The sequence below is a fragment of the Carassius auratus genome, chromosome 11 (assembly GCF_003368295.1).
Source record: "Carassius auratus strain Wakin chromosome 11, ASM336829v1, whole genome shotgun sequence".
Lineage (NCBI taxonomy): Eukaryota > Metazoa > Chordata > Actinopteri > Cypriniformes > Cyprinidae > Carassius > Carassius auratus.
In genome coordinates this window covers 18,475,772-18,503,708 of record NC_039253.1, presented here as the reverse complement: position 1 = coordinate 18,503,708, position 27,937 = coordinate 18,475,772, and the positions used below count along the sequence as shown (strand labels likewise).

The following is a 27,937-nucleotide window of genomic DNA, read 5'->3' as shown; positions in this document are numbered from 1 at the left end:
AGTTTTGGAAGAAAAGAAAGAGCAGTTAAAAAAACATATTAAAATATTAACCCACCATCGTAACACTGTTGATAGCCTACAAGTGTTAATATCCTTATTATATTATTGTTAAAAATTAAACTGCCGCAATTCAATCTATAATAATTTATAGTAACTTTGAGGACTTTGAACTTATTGAATTTTCACTCAACGTCGCGAAGTTTGAAAAGTTGAGCGAATCGGTTCTTTTGAACAGTTCGTTCTAACGGTCGGCTCGCTTGGATGGTGTGAATCATGAAAAAGATCCGGTTTAATTGAACAATTCACTCGCGAATCTGACATCGGTCTGTTGAGGAAGCAGCTGCGTAGGGTGTGTGTGTGTGTGTGTGTGTGTGTTGTCAGCTGTCGCGTGTGTGTGTGAGAGAGTGTGTGAGTGTGTTTCACCGATGGAGTCGAACAGTACTGCGTACGGAGCTTCTCTCGCCGGAGCGGGATTCGATCTCATCAAATTCATCAAACAGCCTCAAACCATCATACGGTTCCTCAGCTGGGTGAGTGACATTCATGATTATGATGATTATTAATCCACAACAGGATTAACTTTGACGAGTTTCTGTCAAATTTAAAAGCAAACGTTTTTCCACTAACGTTAATAAAACGTTAATTTAACGTTACCTTGTATTTAATATCGTTCTCAAAAGTTCACAAATGTTACTTATGTATCAGGCGCGGATTTTTTCCTGAAACGTTTAAGTTGAATGTTACTTATTTCAGAACGTTCCGGAAACATTTAAAAGTAACATTCTCGTAATGATTAAATGGAACGTTGCCTTAACGTAACGAGACAGAAATAACGTTTTCATACTATAGTCGGAACATTGGCAGCTGGGTTAAGTTTAAAAAGCAAACAAGATATTATTAGCCTCATGAGAGCTGCTTCTGAAGTCATTGCATAGCTGATGATGAACTGAACTGAGATGAATAGTCACTCGTTTGTGTTGTGAAATAAATATGACTTGATTTGATAGTGTAAATGTATAAAAGAGAGTTGATCTGCATGCTGATGTTTCAGAGTCATCCTACTGATCGAATGATTCAATTAACTGATCTTCTGTAGAAAACATCCTCAAATCTCTCAAAGCCCGTGTAAGGGACTTTTCCATGTTCGAATGTAAATTCTCAGCAATAGGAACTGGATTGCTGTAAACTCTCTAGTGTAATTTTTGGTTAATTTTGCTGTTCAGGCACATGATATGAAGGGGGTTTCCACAGACGAGTCACTGAGAGCTGATTCATATCTAGTCCTGGTTTAGAGGACGGCATCAGATGACCCCGTCAGCCATGTCTAGATTTGTTTGGGGTCATTTGTTTTGGCTGTGTCTCTCTCTGGTCACTCAGTAGTTGGTTTAGTTGTGTCTGTGATCATGTGCATCGTGTGATTTATTGCACTTGTACAGAATGTCCCAGTGCTGACATGTAAACACGGCAGATGACTGGTAATAAGAGAGGCATGTGACTGAATGGTGTATGGCTTATCCGTTTCTTCTACACTGCTTCTGATATGTGTGCCACATTTGCATGAAAACACATCGGCGGAGGCGTGTGGCCGTGACCTCTTCCTGCTCTCAGTGCTTCCATCTTCCTCTCACTGCACGCTCATCCATTTCACATTTAGTCCTGTTCCTCTTTCAGGTGTTTTTTAAAAACGTATAAATTATTACACTTGTCAGAATGCTTCATGTGAGTTCAGTTAGCTGTAAATGTGTTCATCCTCCGGTCATTCCAGATCAGGAGGAGTTTGTTTCTTCATCAGGTTTGTAGAAATGTAGCACTGCATCAGTGTCTCATCAATGGATGCTCTGCAGTGAATGGGTGCCGTCAGAATGAGAGTCTGATAAAAACATCACAATAATCCACAGTCCATCAGTGAACATCTGGAGAAGACAAAACCTGAAACACATCCAGCATTAAGATGATTTTAACTCAAACACATAGAGTCTATAATCCAGAATAACACTTCCTCCAGTGAAACAGTGTTCTGGTCTGAATCAGGAGAGAAATCTGCACAGATCAAGCAGCGATTAAACAGATCTAAAGAAAACAGCAGATGCACTTTTTCACTGGAGGAAGTGTTATTATGGATTATAGACTCTATGTGTTTGAGTTAAAATCATCTTAATGCTGGATGTGTTTCAGGTTTTGTCTTCTCCAGATGTTCACTGATGGACTGGAGTGCTGTGGATTATTGGGATGTTTTGAAGTTTCAAAAGATGTTTATAAAATTCTGCACGTCATTCAAATCCTTGAGGTTTTATTTTGGCGGAATCTTGGTGAAATTCCGTTTAAAGAAATTATGCAAATGTGCTTGAATTGGGGAATTCTGAGCTGAAGTTCTTACTACTGTAATATTTAGAGAGAGCTTTGCTTCTGTTTTTTTTTGTTTCTGCTTTTATGGTTTGATGCAGCTTTCACTTCTCTTCGTGTCAGGTGTTCTCCATCGTGGTGTTTGCCACCATTACTGCTGAAGGTTACATGAACAGCAATGTTGGAGTCCAGGTGAAGTGTGTCTTCAACGACAATGAAGGAGCCTGTCATTACGGCGCGGGCATCGGCGTCATCGCCTTCCTGGCCTGCTTCGCCTTCCTATTGGCTGATGCGCTCCTGCCTTCGATGAGCAATGCTCAGGAGAGGAAGTACATAGTGATGGCTGATCTGTGCTTCTCAGGTGAGACGTTCTTTGAGTCATTTCTGCGTGGGTGATCAAAGTTTATATACGTTTACTCAGAGCTGTCTGTGCTGTTTGTGGAAACTCTGGTGCCTTTGTGAAGGTCTTTTGTTCCACTTGACCTGATAGTTGTGGCATCATTGTCTAAAAGTGAAACGTCTTGTGGTTGTTCTCTGTACATTAACACATGCACATGTGACCTCTTCCTGTGTGAGACGACAAACAGATCAATCCTACATGTTTTTCCATTTTATTAAAAATATATTTAAATATAAATGGCATCTGTTTGTCAGTAGATGGATATCAGGGTTATTACAGTAACTCAGTCCATAAGAAAAAAAAAAGTTGTTACTTGGAAGTAAAATAAGCATTAACTGAAATAAAATTATATATATATATATATAAACCATATTTGATTTCAGCTTTAACATTTCTGCTTTTCATTTAATTAAAAAAACATAAATAAATAAACTGAAACTGAAAAACAAAAATTCATAAATGGTGTATAGACATTATTAAACTAAAATGACAAAAAACATACAACAAAATGTCTTAAAATGACAACAAAATCAAAAAATAAAATCTAATTCATAACAAAAACTGTATATAATACATTATATAATAATATGAGTATATAATATTAATGATACAATCTTTTGTCTTTTGGTTGCATTTTATTTTTGGTTCAAAGGCCATTATTCACAATCATATTCATAGTCCCCAAATATAAACCAGAGTCTCCTAAGATTTAAATTAAACCAAAATAATTAAAATTAATATCAAATAAAATAATTGCTGAATTATTAATAAAAGTTGAATGTTCTTCAGGGTTCCTGCTCTTTTTTCACAAATAAATTTAATCACTTTTTTCTAGTTGTTCGTGATTTATTTAATAAAGATATTTTACCACAATATTACAATCTCTACCTGAAAATATATTTTTTCAGAGATTGAGAGATTGAGAAAACTAGGTAAATGTACATTTATTATAATAATACCTGTGGTATTTCAAATTTTGATTAATCTCGTGAATTTTCCAAGTCTACAAATCAGACTTTTAATACAAGGCTTCCTCATATCCGATTCTGTTTATTCAGAGATAAAATAATTAAAATAACAGAAATATGGTTTATCTTGATTTTAAGTTGTTTTAGCTTATTTTAAGCCGTTTGGAGCCCCCTTATTGCAGGGTTTAAAACCAAAGTCCTGTATTTTCTGTATCTTTAGTTAGCTGGCTTAGTTTAATCTGATTACTGACCTATTTGGCCAAATCTTTGTGCTGATATTAATATATTTAAATACTATTGTAGTAATAGTTCTCCCAATAATGATCATTCAGAGTCTGACTAATGGAAAGAAATCATCCAGAGAACACAAGTGTTTTTTTATATATGCGCCTGTAGATTTTTAATTACAATTCATATCAAGTCTTTTTTTAAGATTTAAGTATTTCAACCCTTACATACACCAGACTTAGCAGTTGTATTCCTCTCTATATTCTGAAGGCTTTTACTGAGGGGTTTCTTCATAAATCAATTACCTGATTTTATACAGCATTTAATTCCTAAAAATATAATGGAAATTTAGTTTTTTTTCTGGCTGTTGACAGTATTTTTTGATTTATTAAGGGATATATTGCTTCCATGACATTTTTCTTTCATATTAATGGAAAGAAAACATTTTAAGTGCTTATTTTATGATATTTTATCTATTTGCGTCTGTTGATTTAAATTACAGTACGTATCTTTAAAGAGTTTTTTCTCCACTTCAGCAGCACTTACATACACCAAACTTAGCAGTTTTATTCCTCACTATATTCTGAAGGTTTCTACCGTTGGGTTTGTGAATATTTCACTCGCACTGATTTTTACAACCTTTTTTCAGTCGTTCATTCTGTCATCATGTACTCGCCTTTATGCCATTCCAAACCTGTATGAATTTTCTTCTGTGTTTGTGTGTGAATGGTTTCTTTCATGGCCAGTGTGTTGTCTTAAGAGTCTCAGATTGGCTAATCAATGAAATGGTCATAACTTGTGTCTGTGCTGTGTGCTAAACAGCTGTCTGGACGTTCCTGTGGTTTGTGTGTTTCTGTCTCTTGGCGGATCAGTGGTCAAAGACCCACGACACCAGGGCCATCCATAAAGACGCCGTCCATGCCATCATCACCTTCTCATTCTTCTCCATCGGGTCGTGGGTGAGTGTGTGTGTGATATGTCTGAAGTAAAACTACTTCAATCTGCCTGAAGTCTAAAATAGCCTAAAATCGTTTTATTAAAACTAGTTTGTTTCTCCACTTCAGCAGCAGTTACAAACACCAAAACTTACAGTTTTATTGCTATTTATATTCTGAGAGATTTCACCTAGGGGTTTGTTTGTATATCATTCACCTGATTTTATAAAACATTTTATTTCCAAAAATGTTTTTCTTTTGTGGCTGTTGACAGTATTGTTTTAAATTATAAAGTGTTATTTTCCTCATAAAACTTGTTTCCTTTTATATTAGTGGGAAAAAACATCTAAATCACAGATTTAAAAATGTTTATTTTATGACACTTTCATTTTTATGTCTGTAAATATCAATTACAATGCAATTCTTTAAAGTCGCTTAAAATTGTTTTCTTAAAACTAGTTTGTTTCTCTTCTTCAGCAGCAGTTACAAACACCAAAACTTACAGTTTTATTGCTATTTATATTCTGAAGTATTTTACTGAGGGGTTTGTTTGTATATCATTCACCTGATTTTATACAACATTTTATTTCCCCCAATTTTTGTTTACTTTTTTTTGGCTGTTGACAGTATTTTTTAAATTATGGAGTGTTATTTTGCTTTTTCCTTTTATATAAGTGAGAAAAAAATATCTAAAATACAGATTTAAATGTTTATTTGATGACACTTTATTTTTGGTGTAATTATCAATTAATAATACAATACTTTAAAGTCGCTTAAAATTTTTTTCTTAAAATTAGTTCGTTTCTCCATTTCAGCAGCAGTTACAAACACCAAAACTTAGTTTTATTGCTATTTATATTCTGAAGTATTTTACTGAGGGGTTTGTTCATATTTCATTCATACTGATTTATATAACATTTTATTCCAAAAACATGATGAAAATAAATATACAGTTTATGTTTTCTGACTGTTATTTGATTTCTGTCTGTTGACAGTATTTTCTGATTTATGGAGCGATAAAAAGAGATATCCAAAATCCCATCAGTAAAACCCTTTGACTGTGACCTGTCAACAATATCAAACCAGAGTTCAATATCCAATATTCATATTTTTGGACACTTTCTCACATTATCACAATATTATTTGCTGTAATTTAGAAAATGGTAATAAAATATGCCTCAAACTGTGTCAGAACAAATTCATCTTGATAATGTCAGATAAAGTAGATTTTGGTCCCAAGGTTTACTGGTACTCCACTCTGTGATGAATTATATATGGTTATAATATGTCGCAGTTTTCTTTATTTTGCTCTCCTCTCGTTCATAAATGAACTATAGTGTCCTGCACCCACTACTAGTAAAAACAATCTGGTGTCTGAATAGTTTTCGGTTTGACTGTGGCTGTGGCTCAGTGGTTAGCAATGCAAAAGGTTGTGGGTTCAATTCCCAGGGAACACACATACTGGTAATAAATGGTATATCCTGAATGCACTGTAAGTCACTTTGGATAAATGCATAAATGTAGTGAAATTGATTGATTAGCTCACATTTTCATCCCATTCACTTGTAGTGTCTTGCAAAAGTGACTACTGTTAAGTTCAAGTCTTTGATTGACAGTCGAATCTCTCGTCTTCTCAGGGAGCGCTGACGTACTTCGCCCTGATAAGGTTTCGTCAGGGTGTTAAAGACGTGACCCAGAACTACGCCGATCCGCCAGCGGACCCTACATCAGTGTATCCCGAAACATACACGCCCACCACATTCCCGTCCTTCCAGAGCAATGGTCAAGAAATCTTCCAGCAGCCGCCCATCTCACCGAACCCTGACCCATCCGGCCAGAGCAGCTACCAGCCGCCCGACTACTGACCTCTGACCTGCACGACACCAGGTCACGTGACCTCCTGCAGGAGACTGTTTGGCATGTGTAAATATTGTTGTCTTATGTGGCTGTAGATGAGTTCAGATTTGCACTGAAGAGCTGGAAATAAAACGACAAGTTATTGTGGAGCAGCTCTGTGGCTCACACTGGAATCACAGCAGCGTTTGTGTGTTCTGTTAACGTTTCTGTTTGAGTAGAATGAGGCTGAAACTAAAATAGCCCTTGTTTACTAATGGTGTTGGTGAATGAAGAGCTGGTGGGATTCACTGTAGAAATGTGGGAGTTACCAGATTATGTTTAAACATAAGTCGTAGGTTTTACATGAGGCTGATGTGATCTGAACTGTTTTCTTGTGTGGCTCAATCTGGTTTTGTTCGTGTCTCTCGATGTGAAAACGTTCACTGATCCACATAAACACACTGTGATGCTGATCTCTGGTGCTGTTTGATTAGATTTTCTAATTTCCTGCCATACAACACTGATTTGATGAAGTTTATTAATCCATTACAGGTTCATACACGAGTATAAAAAAAAATAAGAAACTGATTTATTTCCAATGTTTGATTTGCAGTTTGCTTTAATGAGTTTGGCATTTGCTTTTTGTGCATCTTCAGATTACAATTTTGTTGTCTCAGTTTTCTCTGAATAACCAGATCATTTTTTTAATTGCAGCTAAAAACAAAAACAATGGTTTGTATTCTAAATAAAAATAAACAAATGCAACACCTTGGATATGTACAGGGTTTTTGTGCTTATAAAAATTTTAAATTCATAGTCATGGCATTAAAGTTTGCATGGATTACAAAAGAATGTCTTTTTCAAATAAATCCAGAAGCATTTATTTGAAATGCAAATGTTATTTTTTATGATTTATGCTTGAAACAAGAACAAATGATCTGTCAGTGTGGAAAGAAAATTAGTTTTTTCCTTTAAGGTAGATTTTTCTGAGACCATTAGCATTTATTGGTTTAAATCATAACTCAATTTTGATCAATTTCACAGAAAACAAGACTTCTGTGTTTCTCATCTAGTCTTTTCTGTTAAATGCATGAATATGAAATATTTCTGTTGTAACATTCACATGAAAAGCAACACTGAAAAACCAAAATCCCTTTATTTCCTCTCATTTTAAATGGCAGTTTTTCATAATGTCAACTGGTTGTTCGGTTACACAATTATAAATTAGTTTAAAACAGTTTAAATTAAAACGCATACAAATGATTGACTCATTTTTGAAACTGAACACACACTCCATATTTAGCTCGACCCACTTTAAACTAAGAGTTAATGTTATTATATACAGAGAAATCAACAGCAAAATAAATGGGAAAAAAAAGATATAAAACAAACATACAAATCACGTGCTAAAGTCTCTAGAGTTAAATCTGTGTAGTAACAGTGCTACTGTAACAGATACTATAATAGAGTTTTTTAGTATTTGTCTTGTTTTCTAGTATTAATGTCTATAAATTCTGGAATTAAGATGCATTTGCTTGAAGCAAAATGACTAGTTTTTGCTTAAAACGGGGTCAATGAGGTAAGAAAAATTATATTCTGTAGCCTTTGAAATTAAAAAGTTTTTTTTTCACCCCACAGAAAGATATTTTTCCTTGTTTTAAGCAAAAACTAACAAAATGTAGATTTTTTTTTTTTCAGAAAACACCACAAAATATCTTTCTTGTCAAGTAAATCCATCCTGATTAGAGAACTTTTAGATATTTATATTAGTAAACAAGACAAAAATACTAAGGCAGGAAACACTTTCAGCTGAAGTGTTGTTTTCATAAATGTAGGGAAGTGAAGAGTTTTGGCGGAGCGCTCTGATTGGACTGTTTTCCTGACATCACATGTCTCGGCGTCTCCTCTCTGTGTGGATCGTGGTTCTCTTTACACGCCATGAGCCCTCCATAACACGCTCGACACACCGCGTGATATTTATCAGCTCCTCCGATCACCTCCACCTGAGGAAACCAGACACAAGATGCTGTGAGATTTCACTTGTGCTGACAGGAAGAGGACGTGACCGCAGCGTGTGTTTGTCCAGACGTCAGAACGCTTCAGTCATCTGCAGGGATTTCACCTCACCTCTTGTTCAGCTCCGAGTCTTTTGGTGTAAGCGGCTTCTTTGTAGCACTGCATGCAGACGGCGTTCAGTTTGACCACGCTCTCCGCCAGAGGAACCAGATTCAGGATATTACCGAACGGCTGCAGACACAAGGGTCAAAGGTCATCAACACTGCTCAGTATTTAATATTCACGTAAATATACAAAAGTTAAACCCATTTATATAGATATGCAAATAAATAATTGTTTATAAACATACATTTTATGAATTTATTAAAATAAAAATGGCGTGAGGATAAACCAAACCCAGATCTGGGAACATCGCACCTTTCTCTGGAAGGTTCCGTCCAGAGCTGCTACTACGATGGTTTTTCCCCTGTTGGCCATTTCCTCACAGAACTCAACGGTGTCTGGAAACTGCAGAAGATCTCAATCAATGATCAGGACATTATAAAGCCTCAGGTGAGCTGGACACTGACCGAAGAGAGAGGGAAACATACAAACTGTCCCTCGTCGATGCCGATCACACACGCCTGCAGCGCCAGACTCCAGACGTCCCTCAGACAGCAGGCGGGAACAGCCTCCATCATACTCCTGCAGACCAACCACAGAGACCCCTCAGATCACACACACACACACACACACACCTACAGTCACTCTTACATACACACAGTAACTCTCACACACACACACACACACACACACACAGAGTCACTCTCACACAGCACACTCTCTCTCTCTCTCACACACAATCACTCTCTCTCTCTCTCACACACACACACACACGTTTGTTTCTGTGTAAAGTGTGTTCATCCCATAGGTGTAATGGTTTTTATTCTGTAGAAACTGTATATTCTATGTCCCTTCACCAACCCTACACCTAACCCTAACCCTCACAGGAAACTTTCTGCATTTTTACTTTCTCAAAAAAACTCATTCTGTATGATTTATAAGTGTTTTGAAAAATGGGGACATGGGTTATGTCCTCATAAGTCACCCTCTCCTTGTAATACCTGTGTCATACCCATGACATTATACAGAGTTGTGTCCTGATATGATACACACACACACACAGACAAACACTCACTCACTCTCTCTCTCACACACACACACACACACACACTCTTACACAATCACTCTCTCTCTCTCACACACACACACACACACACACACTCTTACATGTCATGCGTGGCCATCCCCGTCTGAGAGTAGCGTGTGTCTTTGGCGTATTTGATGAGCAGACAGGAATACTGAGCCACCTGAAACCTCCGCACGCGCCGCATCAGTTCAGTGCTGAACACACACACACACACACATAATGAAATCATTACATCAGAATCCAGCTGATTTTATTATAAACTAATGATCTGCATCATTGTGACATTAGTGCTGTTCTCTGGAGTCTGGAGAGCCCTGATCTCAGACTGACAGGAGTGCACGACTTTTGCTCATTTTGATTGATTTACAGTATTTTTCAGCAGTATGTCATTGATATGTGTTACATTTCTGAAGTTCACACAGTTATCAAAAGTGTTCTAATAACGTTTGGCTCATGTTACAGTTGAGTTATGAAAACATTATTTCTGAATGCTCTCAGAACAAATCAAAAAGAAAAAAACTATTGGTTATGAAACATTAAGTAAACATTACATTTGACTAGTTTTGTTTTCTTTTTTTAACTAGTAACGTATACGTTTATAGAAAGTTAGGTGAACGTCTTACTAACATGTTTTAGAGAAACGTTACATGAACAAATAATGAGAACGTTAAAAAGAGCAGATAACCTTCAACGAACGTTTATTTAACATTAGTAAAAGAATGTTTATTCATAACTTTAAGAAAACCTTGTCAGAACGTGTCCTGTGAGCTCTTTCATCATGAACCCAGTCCGCTGTTGTCAGTCGACTTACTAACTAACTATTAACTTTAGAAAACTTTTATAATATTTACATAAAACTCACTGGTGTTTTCTAGTTAGGAGTCAATAAACAGGTTTTTCGCGCTTAATCCGTGACAACATAACCTTTCTCGCGCCAAACTACTGTATTTGGCGCCATTCGCTTAACCAAAACGCTGTTTTGACAGTTTATATCTTCATATTTCATAACATAGCATAGCATATTGTCGGTTTCGCTACATCCTTACCTTTTTCCTGAAAACATCGGTCCGAAAATTATCTGAGAGGATGACAAAGAGAAATTGACATTTACGAACAATCCACAAACTTAAAAATACCACACTTGCTTTTTTAAAATAAGACATTATCTGTACGACATAAACCTTCACCACTGATTATATTTACCTGAATCTGTCCTCGTGTCTTCTGTGGGGAATTAGGTAAAATCCTTGCTATATTCAAGCAATCCATGTCTATTGTTTATGAGGTGTTTCTGACTGTATAAGATTTGAACATGGCGCCACCGCCAGAGTGTCGTTTTATAACAGCTGTGTCGTCACGTTCCTCTTGACCAATCAGAATTGAGGCCGCTCACAGCCGCGTTTGCGCACAGATATATAAAATAAGTCTCTCTCTCTCTCTCTCTCTCTCTCTCTCTCTCTCTCTCTCTCTCTCTTTTTTTATTAATGTCAAGATATCAAATATAAAAGTACATAAAATGTAAAGATTACATATAAAAAGGTGACAATGTCCTCCGGGGTTTCGGCCACTTTAGCATAAAATTGACACAAATCTTTTTTTTATTTTTTTTTTATTTTTTTTAAATCAAAATATTAATCACGGTACATGAAATATGAAAAATAAATACATTTTTTGTTATTAATTACACTTATTGATGTAATTAAATCTTCTACTTCACATAAGAAATCTATAAAAGTAGGTCTTTTCTTAAGAAACCTTTGTTTGTGAAAACAGAACTTTGCCTCAAGGATAAGAAAGTTAACAGTTGATTCTAAATATTTGTTATGGTTTTCAAAAAAGCTAACAACATCCTTAATGTGTAAATTACAATTCACATCAATTTAAAGAAACAATAGGAGCTTAAATCTGTCCAGAAAAGTGATGAAACATTACATTAGAAATATAAATGACAAATATATTCACTTTCTTTTTACAGAAGGAACATATATCAGCTGAATCACAAAGTTTAGACAAAAAGTCATGCAAAACTGTAAAATGCACTTCTTTCACTTTATTCGCCATACAGTACTAACCATGTTTTCGTCCCAAATATAACTTTGAAAGTTGTTTGAGCATGACTCATGAGTAAGGGAAGCTTTCATCAGACATATTAATCCAAATAAGAATTCTTTAACATTGATGGATACTCATAAAGGATTCATAATAAAACAAATCACCATTAGAGTTGAATAGATCAGCAACAAATGTATGATTTTATTAAACCATTTATCAAAAAAGATCGATCTATTGTCGTTGTAAACCAGTTTCCAGACTAAACAAAGCTTGTTAATGATATCTAGCTAGTTTTACCAGTGGAGTAAACGCATTTAATCTTAAAAGAACATTTGCTTCTGTTCTGGAATGGCATTTCTTCTCTGATGACGTCAGATCGACTGTTCGAATCTTCCGCTACTCAAAAGCGGAAGTGTGATAAGTGTCAATAACACTCGTGCTGTTTCAAAGTCCAGCAGAACACATCATCATGAGCGACTGGAGGAACATGAACAAAGATGTGAGTCATTAATGATTACTGATCAAACACACAACACCAGAGTTTGAACCAGTCATTTTCGATTATGGAATGTGTTCAGAACTGCTAAACTTTTGTATATTTGAAATATATATTGTTTATGTATTATTAATAATTAAAAAGCATATATGTACCTGTACTGCATCCGAATGAGTAAAATGTTTTATATTTGTTACCTAAAAACTATTTACATGCTATACTCAGAACTTGAAAACTAGCTTACTATTAACTGAGTGTGAGTATATTCTTCTTATAAAGTGCAGTAAATATTATTATTAGTATGTCAAACAGTATGCAAGAAGATATATTTGAAACATTGTTTTTATATGATAAGCGTTTAATATTTTTGTCTACAGTTAAGTAACATTTTTATTCATTCTGTTGTGTTTTTTTTGTTGTCATTTTTATATGTTTTTTATGGCTATATGTTTTTATTTATTGATGACATTTTAGTTTATTTAGTTTTTTAATTTCATTACTTAAAATAAAAAATGTGAGAAAGAGAAATATTGCTTTGGCAACTAGCTGAAATAAAAATTTTTTTATTAAAAATGATATTATATTAAAAATCAGCTATTATATTTGTTATTTTTTAATTATCATTATTTTTTCATATCATTAACCCTGGATATGATTTCACTGCTATGCATGTTTTGTTTTATTTCTATTTTTAATTAACAACATTATGTACAATATATTAATCATATATATTAATTTAGATTTTATTTTAATATATTAATTTATTAATTAATATATGAATGCATGTGTAAAATATATTAATATATTTAAATGTTTAATGTTTTATTTTGAAATTTAAGTATAAATAAATATAAATAAATATGATTATTTTACATTCTGTAAAAACCCTAACTTTAGCTAGTTCAATAAAAAGTAAAAATAAAAAAAAAACAGAAGAGATGTTGGAAATCACAGCTGATATTACTTGAGGTTCTTTTGTCACACTGGAAATGGGCAAAATAATAAATCATCCTAATATTGAACGCATCTGGATAATCCCTGTGCTGCAGGAAGAGTGTGTGTGGCGTGTTATTCCTCGTGTGTGAGTGTGCTGTGAGGACAGTGTCTCTCCAGCAGGTGCCGCTGTGTGTGTGTTTATCTGTGCACTGAGGGCTTCTGGGTAAATGTGAGACCGTGTTGTTTTGAACAGGAGCTGGAGCATCAGTTTTCTCCCAGCCGCTGGTCACACAGGATGTCCGCCGATGACGTGATCAGAGCCCATGTGGCCGCTCTCAAAGCAGGTGTGTGTGTGTGTGTGTGTGTGTGTGTGTGTGTATGAGCGTGTGTGTGTGAGCGTGCGTGTGTCTCTCTCTCTCTCTCTCTCTCTCTCTGTGTGTGTGTGTGTGTGTGTGTGTGTGTGTGTGTGTGTGTGTGTGTGTGTGTGTGTGTGTGTGTGTGTGTGCTGATGAAACGACGTGAAATAGCTCATCTTCATCCAGATACACTGCTTTTAAGACACAGATAGATTATAAATAATCTTTGGTCATGTGACCTCAGTCTGTGAGTCCTCAGTGGGATTGTGTTGATGCTCTGTTGTGTTTGCATGAGCTTGTGCAGTGACACTGATATCAGAAGTGTGTGTGTGTAACCGGTGGCTCACGACACCAGTTTTAAAATCATTTTTCTCTGCGTTGTGAAAGCAGACACGGGACAACAGGCGGCGGTTTCGCTGGGTTTTACTCTGAGATCTGATGTAAAACAAATAAAAACAGCCTCTGAGTACAATCACCCTTATCTTGCTCTCTTCCATGCAATTACAATGCCAAGAGGAAAAGAGAATACAGAGAAAACATACCTGATGTAAAACAAATAAAAACAGCCTCTGAGTACAATCACCCTTATCTTGCTCTATAAAACAAATGTGACGTAGATTCAATTACCATGTGCTTTTCATCTCCACATATTAGGTCAAAGACACAAATATAACTTAAATTGGGCACAATGACAAAAATAACCACACAGGTAAGTAAAATAACATAATACACATAATTTGCAGTGAAGATATAGAAATAAAAGCAACAATTAAAATAAAGATTAATAAAGATTAGCAGGAGCCAAAAATAACCCACCTCTTCCATGCAATTACAATGCCAAGAGGAAGAGGAGGGGACATAACAGGAAATTATGTAGGCTCATGATGACATCACAGCAATAAAGGGGAAGCGTACTCAACACACTTAGGCAATCATATCAGGTTCGTGTGAAAAACAATTTTGTGAGAATTATAACAATCAATACATAGGTTTTAACAAAACACTTTCTGTACCTGTTACACTCACCCCCCAGAATTCACACAAAATTCTTAAGAGTATAACAAATAAAACATTGGTCACTTGAATTACATGGTCTACACTTTAAAAGACAGTGAAGACTCCACCTAGAAAGTTACCCAAACAAGGGATACAAATATGGAGAAAGTTGGCCAAACTTCTACACATTTTGCAGGCATACACAAAGTGCCCATTACACTTTGAAAAACTCATACCAAGTACATAAACAGGATTAATATACACAATAGAGAAGATTACACTTTGGTTGAGATGTATTACCAGAGATCGTGTAATACTATACACAACCCTATGCATGAATAACAGGAGATACAGACTCCACACCAAGTAAGGTTTCGAGTTGAATCATTGACTCAATCAGCCTACGAACAGGTCTAAGTACTCTACCAAACCTGGTAGTGTAACGATCGTCAGAGTCATGGTCAACCAAAGGATCACGTGAACTGTCAGGAACAGGAACAGTAGAAAAGGCACCAGATACAGTGTCAAGGTCAACAGAAAACTCATTCTGTGCTTCAGAGACAGTTTGAGAAGAATGGGATGAGACCCAAGAAGCAGTACGATCAGGGTCGCAAACAGCAATGTGAGAAATGACAGACATGGACTCAGCATGTGACAAATCATCAGTGACAGGTAAGGTAGACTCAACCACATCACATTCAGATTGAGAAGGTGTGGAACAAGGACCACCACTAGCACTTTCACCAACAGAAACCTCAGTTGAAGGCAAAGGAAGAAAGTTAACTGGCAACAATAGATTCCGATGTACCACTTTCTCATGACCAGATTTGTCACGGATCTTGTAAATGTGCAGTGAAGGTTTGGAGTCAACAACGGAATACATGGTGGGCTCCCATTTGTCGGCAAGCTTCCGTTTACCTCTACAACCTCTGTTGGCAACGAGAACATGATCACCAACTGACAGGGGCAATCCTTTGACTCTCTTATTGTACTGATCAGACTGATGTTTTTGTTCAGCAGTAGAGTTCTTTTGAGCCAGCGCCATAGCAGACTGTAGATCACTGACAAGAGATTGAACATAGTCATTGTAATCACAGATCAACTCATCACGAAGCACGCTTTGAAACATAAGGTCAACAGGCAATCTCGGCACCCTCCCGAACATCAGGTAAAAAGGGGCAAACCCAGTTGTTTCATGGGCAGTGCAGTTATACATGAATGTCATCGTTTGTACCAACTGTGGCCACTTTTGCTTGGATCTGGGTGGAAGCGATCTCAGCATGTTCCCTAATGTTCTGTTGAACCTTTCAGTCCCACCATTCCCCATTGGGTGGTACGGTGAAGTCCGTGACTTGTCAACGCCGGCAATATCAAGAAGCTCTGCTATCAGCTCACTCTCAAAATTAGCTCCCTGGTCCGAATGGATCCGCTGGGGAAATCCATAGATACAAAAGAAGCCATCCCAGAGTTTCTTAGCAACACTTTTAGCACATTGGTTTCGGCAAGGAAAAGCATGAGCTAACTTGGTGAAATGATCTGTAATTACCAAGACATCCACAGATTTATTGCGCCTATCTTCAGCAGACCAGAAATCAATACAGACGAGCTCCAATGGGGCAGTGGTCTTGATGCTCTCCAAAGGCGCTCTTGCTGCTGGCTCCGGAGTTTTACTCAGGACACAACGGGCACAAGTCTTGACATAATCACGCACATCACGTTCCATCCCAGGCCAATAGAACCTCTGGCGGGCTAAAGACAGGGTACGAGGCTGACCTTGGTGACCGGCCAGATCATGAACACCAGAGAGTGCTTGCTGTTTCATAGAGGCAGGCAGGACGAATTGAAACTTTTTATGCTTAGAGAGTGGATCTTTGACAGCTCTATACAGGATGCCATGAAGCAAACAGAGTTTTTCCCACTGCCTCAAAATCCTCAAAACTAGCAAATCCTCATTCGCACGCTCACGCCTGGTAGGCCTGCGCTTCCTGCTGACATAGAAAGCCACCCTCGAAATAACTGCATCTTTGTGCTGCTGACACTGCAGTTCAGACAATGAAAAGGCATGGATGACGTCTTGACAGTCGGGAATCAAAGAAGTCAAATGACCACCCACGGATGTTGCTCTGGATGCAGCTCCTGAATCCCAATCATCACAGACAGACAAGATTGATGAAACATCCTCAGAAGTCATGGAAAAGTTTATCTCAGAGCTTAGATTGAGTTCAGTTTCAAGTGTCTGTGGCTGGCACGTGAGATGGAATGTCCTCTGCACAGAATCATCTCCCACACTGTGTACATACTTCAGTAGTTCAGAGTAAGGCTCGGACAGAAGTCGCTGGCTCACTGGGTTGACGAATGGGTCACGACTGAGCGCATCCGCCACAACATTCAATCGTCCAGGAACGTACTTGATTTTAAAGTTGTACGGGGCAAGTTTTGAAACCCAGCGCTGCTCACAAGCATCCAATTTAGGTTTTGTCAAGATGTACGTGAGCGGATTATTGTCCGTCCACACAGTAAACTCATGACCTCTTAGCCAGTGACTGAACTTGTCGCACACTGCCCACTTGAGGGCCAAGAATTCTAGTCTGTGAGCAGGGTAATTGGCTTGGCTGCGGCTCAAAGACTTGCTGGCGAAGGCTATGGGACGTGCTTTGTCCTCACCACTGGGAACTTGAGAAAGTACTGCCCCTAAGCCGTCCAACGATGCATCAGTGCAAAGAATAAATGGACGCTCAAAATCAGGGTGTGCCAGGACCACGCTCTCGACAAGGGCTCTCTTTAACTCTTCAAAGGCGACATCACAATCAGGAGTCCAGTCCTGGGGAGACAACTCCCGATAAGTGCCAGATCGATTACGGCTATTTGTGCCTTTCATCAAACGTTTTTGACCGGCCGTCAAATTGAACAATGGCTTTGCGACACGTGTACAGCCAGGGATGAAGCTCTGGTAGTATAGAACCATGCCCAGAAATGATCTTAGTTTCTTAGGCGAAGGTGTGACATTATCTTCCTTCATCAGGTCATTCTTTTGAAAGGCTGAAATGACTGCTACTTTGTCTTCGTCCACGGAAACTCCAGATCCGCTGATCACATGGCCCAGAAATTTGATGGAGCGCCTGAGAAAGCGACACTTTTTCGGAGCCAACTTCAAATTACTAGCTCTCAACCGTGAAAACACTACTTCCAAGCGTTTCAAAGCCTCCCCTTCAGAGCGGGCGAAAACCAGCAAATCATCTAGATAGCAAAGAAGGCTGGAAAAATTTAGATCTCCAAACACACTGAGCATCATGCGCATAAATGATGCTGGGCTGTTACACAGGCCTTGGGGAAGACGGTTGTATTCGTACAAGCCCATTGGTGTTGTAAATGCGGTGTAATGACGATCAGAAACATGGAGCGGGACGTTGTAAAATCCTGACGTCAAATCAACAGAGCTGAAGAAAAGATTGCCTCCTAGAGCAGCCAGGCAGTCTGCCTGATGAGGCAAAGGATGAGCATCCTTAATGGTCTTTGCATTAAGCCAGCGAAAGTCCGTACAGACTCTGAGAGATCCATCCTTCTTCCATACCATTACCAAAGGAGATGCATACTCGCTGACGGATTTGCTAATGATGCCTTTCTCTTCCATTTCAGAAAGTACCTCTCTCAACTTCTGGTAGTGGGCAGGAGGGGTTCGGCGATATGGCAGACGAAACGGACGCTCATCGCTCAGATGAATTCGGTGTACAAAGTCTTTCACCTCTCCACAATCGAGTCTGTCTCTGGAGAAAACATCACGATAGGACACGATAAGACTCGTCAACTCCTCCTTCCATGACTGGAGGACCTCACACCCTTCGATATCAATGCCTTCCAAACCATACTCCTGCAGTAACTGCACAGGATCAACAGTTGGAATAGACTTGGGGAAAGCTGTATCAGGAACTTGAGGTCTGCACACATCTTGTGAAACTGTAACATCCTCCACTGCCAAACAAGGAGACACATCAGCCAGCTTAGCATTACGTCGAAGAGTTATTGGAGACTCGGTGGGATTTAAGATCTTCATCGGCACCCATCGATCACCCCACATAGGAGTCACCACACGTCCAACAAGAACATGACGTGGCGCTGAACGTGACGTAGTGGGCTCGACGATGACGGAGCTTCCTGGGGAGACATTAGTGTTAGCAGGTAGTTTTCCCCAGACAAGGTGCTCACACCTGGGAAGCAAGGTAACGGCCTGAGGAAGTCTAACTGTGCCGAGCTTAGCGGGCTGTTGGGGACCAGACCAACGAGAAACACCGCTCAAGAGCTCAAGAAATTCTTCACACTCAGGGTTGCTGTTTTGGCAGGAAATCAGTTCCCAGTATCTCTTTTCGGCTTTCATCTTCCGGAGCACAGATTTGATTACATTACTGCCAATAATGAACTCATCCTTCTGTCCAGGCACTACTAAGGTTGGTACGATAAACTTGAACCCGTAGACTTCGATTTCCAGGTCATATGTGCACTTAGGCTGAGTAGTCAGACCACCACAGCCCACCAGGACCACATTACCAGGAATCACTGAGGGTTGAGGGAGAACTCCATCGGCACGCAACTTGGATTCACTTTCCACACTCAGTGTGCAAGCCATGCTGCCAGAATCTAGCATACCGTTCAGCACGGACTGGCCACCGACAGTCACAGGGGCATAAAAGAGTTCACTAGCTCCATCAATTTTCTGAGATCCCACATACAGCACTGTTTTGTCGGGTGGCAACAATTTGCAACTATTTACAAAAATCTCATGTGGGTCTGACTCATCTTTTGGGGGAAATACGCCACTGCCCATGTTATCCCCCTCCGCACATGGGCTATTTAGTTTAACTGAATGGCTGAAGGCGGCAGCTCAAGGCCTGTCGTCCTAGGACAATTGCTCTTAAAGTGTCCAGGTTTGAAGCAGTTACGACAAAGCCTCTGACGCATACAATGAGTATGTGTACTGTGGTCTTTAGATTGACATACTCTACATGCTGAGCTCAGACTGGGCTTGGGGTCCGAAGTTCTGACAGGACAGTTTGGGATGGACGAGGACAGTGAAGCAGTGCAGAGAGATAAAACTTTGTCCATCATGCCAACCAACTGCTGCATACTAGCATCAGGAGTAAAAGGAGCAGCGTTGGGGTTCAACTGACCAGTTAAACTTGGTATCTGGCTTGAGAGTTCAGGCTGTTTGGGAGAACTTGACACAGAATCGTCACAGACAGTTACAGTGTTCTGATGGCAAGCAGATACAGGCAACGAGCGTGAAGTTCTAGCAAAAGCTCTCTTCAGAGTCCTGCGATGACTATCCAGTCGCTCTTGAACTTCAGCAGCACTCCACTGTTCAGCTGGCTTGAACTGAAAAGACAAAGCAAGGCCAGGATCTGGACAGTGTGAGATAAACATCATAACAGCTTCAGTAGCAGGGTCCTCAACACACTTGTTCCGTCTACGCAAACACTCATCAGCCACATCAATCGCCTTATTGAGCCGTATCCAGTAGTCCATCGGGCTCTCATCCGCCCTAGGCAGGGTGTTATAAAAGTCAGACATAGGCATATTTGAATACATCAACTCACTGAAATTGCGCTTCAGTATATCGAACACGGTGGTGGGGAGCACTTCAGCAGTCGGCCCAGGGAAGCTGCGCAAGGACACTTTGACTACATCTCTCGCTTTTCCAGCTAACCTGCTCAAAATGAGATCAGAGGCAGTTTCATCAGTGCATTTCTTTCTGTTCAAATAACTGTACATCAAATCTTCCCATTCATGTACAGTAAATGAATCACTTTGATCACCTCTAAAGAACGGTGGAGGCGCAACATCATGTTGGACAATGACTTTCAAATTAGAAGCATCAAAACATTCACCTGAATGCTGTACATTCGACTTAGATTGCACTGGGCTGGGCTGTTGCGTTAAGTTGAGACTGGCTGAAATGCTTTCACCAATTTTCTGTGCCAAATCAGAAATAATACTCCCCAAAGACTCAGAGGTAACTGCACGATCAGCGTTAGGGCGTGCAAAAGGGGTAGAGCAAGCAGCCGGGCTCCCTGAGGTACCAATAGCTGAATCAGATGCATGTACATGGTCAATATCTGCAGTAAAGAATGTCCTCCCTCTCCCAAAACATTGAGGTGAAACTCCATACATATTGTCAGGACGATTAAGTACAGCCCCACTCCCCCTGCCTACTGGTAGCATGGCACTAGGTCTTTGTACAGGGCTAAAATGATCCTGACTGACAGTGTCCTCAAACATGACTCAGTTCTAATAGAAAAAAAAAAAAAAAATGCAATAACAGTTTCAAAAAAAAAAAAAAAAAGGACAAAAACAAACACTGAAATCACTCAACTAATATGCAGATAAGCGTAGTTTGCAGAAATACTCATTTAGACTCTCTCAAAACAGTCCAATGTTAGTTTCAGGGATGAAAAAAAAAAATTATGTGATGACGATCATAAAAACACTGTCCTTCAGCTTGCAGCAACGCAAAGAACAGTTCAGTACAGCGTTGCACGAGGAGAAATAAAATAAAATAAAATGTGATCACAAAAATATCACTTCAGTGATGAGCGTGCAGCAGTGCAAAAAAACAAAAAAACAAACAAAGTTCAACACGTCAAAGCGCTTACGGCGATCGTCATTAATAAAATTCAAAACAGTTTTTCATCATACTTCATAAAAAGGCAACCGTTCAACCTTTACCGTCTGTGATATGAGCAACAGAAGATAGAACCCTGATGACGGGATCGGACGAGATGAACTGAGCTGCGGCCTCCGCGAACGGCGAAACACTCTCACATCCAGCGATCTTTCATGGCACACCGCAGTCTGTTGAAGCAGCAACTCCGGCGATCGGTAATCAGCCAATCATGCGAAATCCGAAGGGTCACAGCACCACGTGTAACCGGTGGCTCACGACACCAGTTTTAAAATCATTTTTCTCTGCGTTGTGAAAGCAGACACGGGACAACAGGCGGCGGTTTCGCTGGGTTTTACTCTGAGATCTGATGTAAAACAAATAAAAACAGCCTCTGAGTACAATCACCCTTATCTTGCTCTCTTCCATGCAATTACAATGCCAAGAGGAAAAGAGAATACAGAGAAAACATACCTGATGTAAAACAAATAAAAACAGCCTCTGAGTACAATCACCCTTATCTTGCTCTATAAAACAAATGTGACGTAGATTCAATTACCATGTGCTTTTCATCTCCACATATTAGGTCAAAGACACAAATATAACTTAAATTGGGCACAATGACAAAAATAACCACACAGGTAAGTAAAATAACATAATACACATAATTTGCAGTGAAGATATAGAAATAAAAGCAACAATTAAAATAAAGATTAATAAAGATTAGCAGGAGCCAAAAATAACCCACCTCTTCCATGCAATTACAATGCCAAGAGGAAGAGGAGGGGACATAACAGGAAATTATGTAGGCTCATGATGACATCACAGCAATAAAGGGGAAGCGTACTCAACACACTTAGGCAATCATATCAGGTTCGTGTGAAAAACAATTTTGTGAGAATTATAACAATCAATACATATGTTTTAACAAAACACTTTCTGTACCTGTTACATGTGTGTGTGTGTGTGTGTGTGTGTGTGTGTGTGTGTGTGTGTACAGGCACAGAGAAAGCCCGGTCCATCACTCAGACTCTGCTGGACGTCCCGTACGGTGATAGAGACGGAGAGAAGCTGGACGTTTATGTTCCCAGCAGCTCTAGTCCAGGTGCGCAGCAGAACTGATTACAGAGAGTCCAACAAACGTCAAGAGAGTCAATTCTATTCTGAACGTAAATCTATATTTAAAGATAATGAAGTCTATGGCCACTGCTGACCGTCCGTGTGATGTGTTTCAGACGTGCCGCTGCTCATCTACTTTCATGGAGGATACTGGCAGTTCCTCAGGTCTGATCCGTTTCTGCTCATTTCTGTTTCCAGGGACATTTCCATCTGATTTCCAAATCAAATATCAGTGTCAGAGACCGCAGAGCTTGTGATCTCATGTGCTTCTCAAGCTACAGCTGATGATTGTTGTGTAATATAATAATCAGCACAAAGCCTAGAGAACCAGAGCTGAGATCGTGAATTAAAACGCTATTTATTTATTTAATGCTCACGTTTGCTGTGCTTGTTCATAAGGCTTATTAAACACTGTAAAGCTTTTCTTTAATCTAACTTACAGCTGTAACATATATATGATAGTTAATAGAATAATGAATAGGATAAAAATTAAATAAAAAACTATATAGACATACATAAAACAACAAAAATGACAAATAATAAGTAATGAATAAACTAAAATGAAAAGAAAAAAAACGTATTTTTCTTAAAACTAAAATAAATTATTTATAACCTAAATAAAACCTAAGCTAATTTTTGCTTCAACCAATTTAAATTTAAAATTATAAAAATGTTAAATATTATATTAAAATATATTAAATATATTATATTATATTAAATTATATAGACATTAAAAAAGAAGAGGAAAACATACAACAAAATATACCAGAAATTAAATAACTAGTAAGCTTAAAATTAAATAGATTTTTAACTGCAAATTAAAAAAAAATACAATGAAATAAAACAATCTATTTTTATTTCAGCTTGCAACATTTCAATATTTCTCATTTTCACTCAAAGTACTAAAATAACTAAAACTAAAATCTATATAGACTAAAAAAAACACCTAGAATGAATGCAAAAATACATACAAAAATGTATGGACAAAAATAAACGACTAAAACTGAAATGACTAATAAACGTTCTTTTCTCATTTTGTTTAGTTTAATTTAAAGTACCACATAAAATAACTAAAAGTGAAAGGGAAATAAAATTTTTAAATAAATAAAAATAATTAATAAAATTACTAGAATGAAGGCAGAAAATGAACAAATAAATGAAATGGATACTCTGTAATGAGACCTCTATATGGTTACAGTAAGAACGAGTCGGGGTTTCTAGCCGTGCCATTGGTCCAGAGGGGTGTGGTCGTGGTCGCCGTGGGTTACAGCATCGCTCCTGAAGGTACGGCTCTCAGAGAGGATGATGGGTAATGTCAGTCCCTGCGAGTGTGTGTGTGTGTGTGTGTGTATTGATGTCGGTGTGTTTAGGGGACATGGATCTGATGGTGTCACAGGTGCGCAGGAGCCTGGTGTCCGTCATCCAGCAGTACTCACACATCAGGTGAGGTGTGTCTGTCTCAGGTGAGGTGGCTGATGGGATACCTGTGTGTTCATGCTGTCTCTCTGTGGTTCTGCAGTGGTCTTTATCTGTGTGGACATTCGGCTGGAGCTCATCTGGCAGCGATGGTTCTGTCCACCGACTGGACACAGTACAACATATCACCTCAAATCAAAGGTATATCTCCATTAAAACTCTTAGAATTAACCCCGTAAAGCCTGACATGTGAAATTATAGAATTAATGTAGTTATTCTGACTCAATCAAGATTTGTTCATACATCTTTCTATATATTTAGCCCTCGTTAAGTGTGAATATGTTGATTTATTCTCTTTTAAACGTTCCTAGGTGCGTTTCTCGTCAGCGGCGTTTACGACCTGCAGCCCATTCTGTCCACCTACGTGAACGAGCCGCTGAAGATGACCGAGTGAGAGCCTCGTCTTAATGCAAACTCTTTGAAAAGATGCTGCTTTTATTCTTAAAGATCAGAAAACGTGTTCTAACCAGCTGCAGTGACATCATGCAGTGAAGCTCCGCCCACCGTGGAATCTCATTGGTCCACAGTCTTGTGTGTTAAACATGCTGCTATGGGTTGTTTAAACTAAATTAGGGAGCTCAGTGATACAGTGTGAGTTTGTGTTTCAGGGAAGTGGCGTTGAGGAACAGCCCTAGTCACTTCCTGCCACAGCTCAAGCGCTCGTCCGCTTCCTGTGACATCATCGTCGCGGTCGCGCAGAACGACTCGCCCGAGTTTCGCAAGCAGTCGGAGGAATATTTCAAAGTAAGTGTGGAATGTTCCACAGAAATCATGACATTATCCACATCATCAGACACTATATTCTGTTATTTTAGTTTTATATTTCGTCGAGGCTGATGTTGTTTGTGTTGTGTTCTAGGCTTTGCAATCTGCCGGTCTTAAAGTCTCCTATGAAGACGTTCCCAACACGGATCACTTCAACATTATAGAGCAACTCGTCGATGAAGATTACCATCTTACAAAGGTCAGCGGGTCATGTGAGGCCTGCATGACTGAGCAAATAACAAATGCCTAATTTTACGTACTTACTTGCTTTATTGATTTACTGATAAATTGGGATTGTGTTTCAAAATGCATTTTTTTTTAAAGCTTTTGATTTGCTGTGCTTGTTTGAAGGGCTGCACATGTGCATTATTAGAAACATGTGCATAATAAATTGTTATTATTATTATTATTATTAATAACAGTATATTATCATTACTTAATAATGATAATAATAATAATAATAATATTTAACTATGCATTTATAATAGCGCATTTAGTATTTAAATATGCAACTATACATTATTATTATTAATACTAATAATAAATAAATAGAAATAAACAAAACAATATTTGACAATATATGACAAGTTTGGAAAAATGAGCTGATTATGAGCCGTTGGCGTGTAAATGAACACAACGCAGTGCATGTATTTATTTAATTAAATTGCAGCTTTTGTAAATTAAAATGTGCAGTTTGCACTAAGCTGTATTGTAATTTCAGGTTTATTTTGATGAATCGTGCTGCCTAATAAATGTTTCTAATCATCGTTTCATATCTTCTAAAGCTCCTACTGAAGATGATGGGGAAGAGTTGATGATCGTCCGATTACCCAGAATGCACTGCGCTCAATGAGACCTCACTCTTTGTCCAATCAGACGCCAGTATTACCTGTTTTACATTATAATTGAGAGTTTCTGCTGGGAGAAAATGATTGTAAATGGGTCTAAATCGTTATTTAAATGTGTTTTAAATGAAAGTGGCTCTCAGATGTGCCATGAATCAGTTGTTGCTCATAAATAAATAATACAAATATTTAACATTTAAATGATTTGTTTTGATTGATGGCACTGGAAACAACTCTCGCTTTGCATTAAGTTGCACGGATCTATTTGTTGTAGGTTTTATTGAATGGGCACAGATTTCTCTTCTGGACGACCCGGTTTAACCCGTCCTTCCCTGGTCAGACATGTTTGGTTTGTTATTGTTTGCTAGTCAAATCGAAAACCACTGCTATTCACATTTTAAGCAAGGAAACTGTGTATGAATATGGTGTTTGTGTGTGTTTTGAAGTGTTTCCAGTTTAATAAAATGCTGAAAAGACAAAAATGAACCCATTCGTTGTGATTAATGTTGGTTGTTCATGTCACAGTCAGAGAATGGAGATATTGTTTATAAAAACAACACGGTCTCTGTATTGGAGGTCCGATATTATTCAAGACATTTACTCAAGACAAACCCACTTTTGTACTCATTGTACTCTTCTTAGAAACATTTTAGGATTATATTATGACGCACTGCATCCAAAATTACTTAAATAGCTCATGAATATTAATTAGGTTACGCTGCCGTGCAGTTTCTTCTTGGCGAGATTTCGAGTTGCGTAACCTAATTAATATTTAATACCGAAGTCGCACTGTGATTCTTTGATTGGCCGGCTAACTTAGAGCTCGCTGCCCGACGTCAACTTTCAGCCAATCAGTGAAATGGACGTAGCGTTGCGTAATTAATATTCAAAAGGCGTCGCGTTACCGGTGTGTTGGCAGCCGGCGGTTCGTTTCGGTCAGAACGACTGAGGAAACGGTGCCAGAACCGGGATGGAGCGGCGATGAAACACAGCCTTTACACACCGAGATTAAATTTCCAAATCTGACTGTGAAATACAGTAAGTATATGATTTAATTTGAAGAACATTCTGGAAATTCAGAGCGTTTCGTCTTCAGCCGCATAAAGGGTTAAATCCGGTTATTCAGAGTTACTTCAGTTTAAGTGTTTGTTATTAAAATGAAATTTTCCATGAAAATCAATATACATAATCGGCTAACTCACTAATAGCAAAAAAAAAAAAGTACAATGGTCTAAACGCTCATAAGTTTTCGTTTATAACTGTGTAAAAGTCGTATTGATTCGAGGTTCATATCGTAAAGCTCTGTATTTATGTATTAATAATAATACATCGAGAAGGGACAAATATTAAGAAGGATAAAATCCTCTATAATAGATATTTGTGATGAGATTATGCTCTGTGTTTGTGAGTGAAATCGTGTAAATAAAGAGTTTCCGCGCATGCGCAGACCGGGACACTTCCGGCTGTTAAACATGGTTAAACTTGCATGATGATGATGATGATGATGATGGTGGTTTTAAAGCGGCTTTGTTTGAACTCTCTCCCACTGCGGCATTAACACAGAGATGCTCCGAGTCACAAACAGTAGCACATGTTGACGCTGACTCGCAGTTTAAGTTAATAGTTATTAACTTATTATTAATAGTATGAACACATGCATCAGGAGTTGCGAGATTTACAGTCCCAAAGGAATTTGTTAGCAACGCTTTATGATAACTTTCACTAAGAGCGTGATCAAACATTACAGCAATATGAAATAATCATCAGTTAGCAAGTTTAATTAATAGACAGAAATATAACTACATTTAATGATTTGTTTAATAATGAAAAAACATGAATATATTTCAAATAAAAATTCTATAGCATATATATGAACTATATGTATTATATATATTAATAATAAAGTACACACACACATATATAATACATAATAATCATATAATTATACTAATATTAATACTATTATATGTAAAATTTAATTTTAAATGAAAAAAAATATTATAACACAAATAACATACATGCATATAAATGTTTTGTTAATAAAATGTTTTATAAACTAAATTGTTAATAAATTAATATATCAGTATATAATTCTGATTATACTAGAATAATTAAATAAATAATTGCTACACTAATATAGTTCATTTGTTTGTTCATAAGAAATATTAACAGCTACTGATACTGAGTATAATAGAGTATATAAAGCAGTATTATCCGAATATTATAGTTTTACTAGTATGTTTCTTCCCAGTCTCTTATTTGAATGGATCAGAAAGAACGAGATCTGCATGTTCAGTCTCGTTTGCAATCATTTACTAAACAAATAAGC

General features: G+C 37.9%; 3 protein-coding genes across 3 annotated transcripts; 2 read left to right on the top strand and 1 right to left on the bottom strand.

Annotated features, from left to right (window-relative positions):
- Positions 1 to 304: 304 nt before the first annotated feature.
- LOC113111307 (synaptogyrin-2-like) lies at positions 305 to 7,559 on the top strand. The gene is made up of 4 exons (XM_026275931.1): positions 305 to 530; positions 2,467 to 2,704; positions 4,762 to 4,898; positions 6,512 to 7,559. Exons 1-4 carry the CDS (start codon positions 426 to 428, stop codon positions 6,737 to 6,739), a joined length of 708 nt encoding a protein of 235 aa, XP_026131716.1. The 5' UTR covers positions 305 to 425; the 3' UTR covers positions 6,740 to 7,559.
- A 287-nt stretch (positions 7,560 to 7,846) lies between these two features.
- Positions 7,847 to 11,275, bottom strand: LOC113111308 (thymidine kinase, cytosolic-like). Its single transcript, XM_026275932.1, has 7 exons — positions 11,119 to 11,275; positions 10,962 to 10,993; positions 9,996 to 10,109; positions 9,317 to 9,410; positions 9,144 to 9,233; positions 8,838 to 8,957; positions 7,847 to 8,713 (listed from the first exon to the last, which is right to left on the bottom strand). Exons 1-7 carry the CDS (start codon positions 11,182 to 11,184, stop codon positions 8,534 to 8,536), a joined length of 696 nt encoding a protein of 231 aa, XP_026131717.1. The 5' UTR covers positions 11,185 to 11,275; the 3' UTR covers positions 7,847 to 8,533.
- A 1,146-nt stretch (positions 11,276 to 12,421) lies between these two features.
- Positions 12,422 to 26,098, top strand: afmid (arylformamidase). Its single transcript, XM_026275930.1, has 11 exons — positions 12,422 to 12,466; positions 13,653 to 13,743; positions 22,404 to 22,508; positions 22,639 to 22,687; positions 23,721 to 23,806; positions 23,893 to 23,965; positions 24,042 to 24,139; positions 24,310 to 24,388; positions 24,607 to 24,742; positions 24,858 to 24,962; positions 25,549 to 26,098. Exons 1-11 carry the CDS (start codon positions 12,437 to 12,439, stop codon positions 25,576 to 25,578), a joined length of 882 nt encoding a protein of 293 aa, XP_026131715.1. The 5' UTR covers positions 12,422 to 12,436; the 3' UTR covers positions 25,579 to 26,098.
- The last annotated feature ends 1,839 nt before the right edge of the window (positions 26,099 to 27,937 follow it).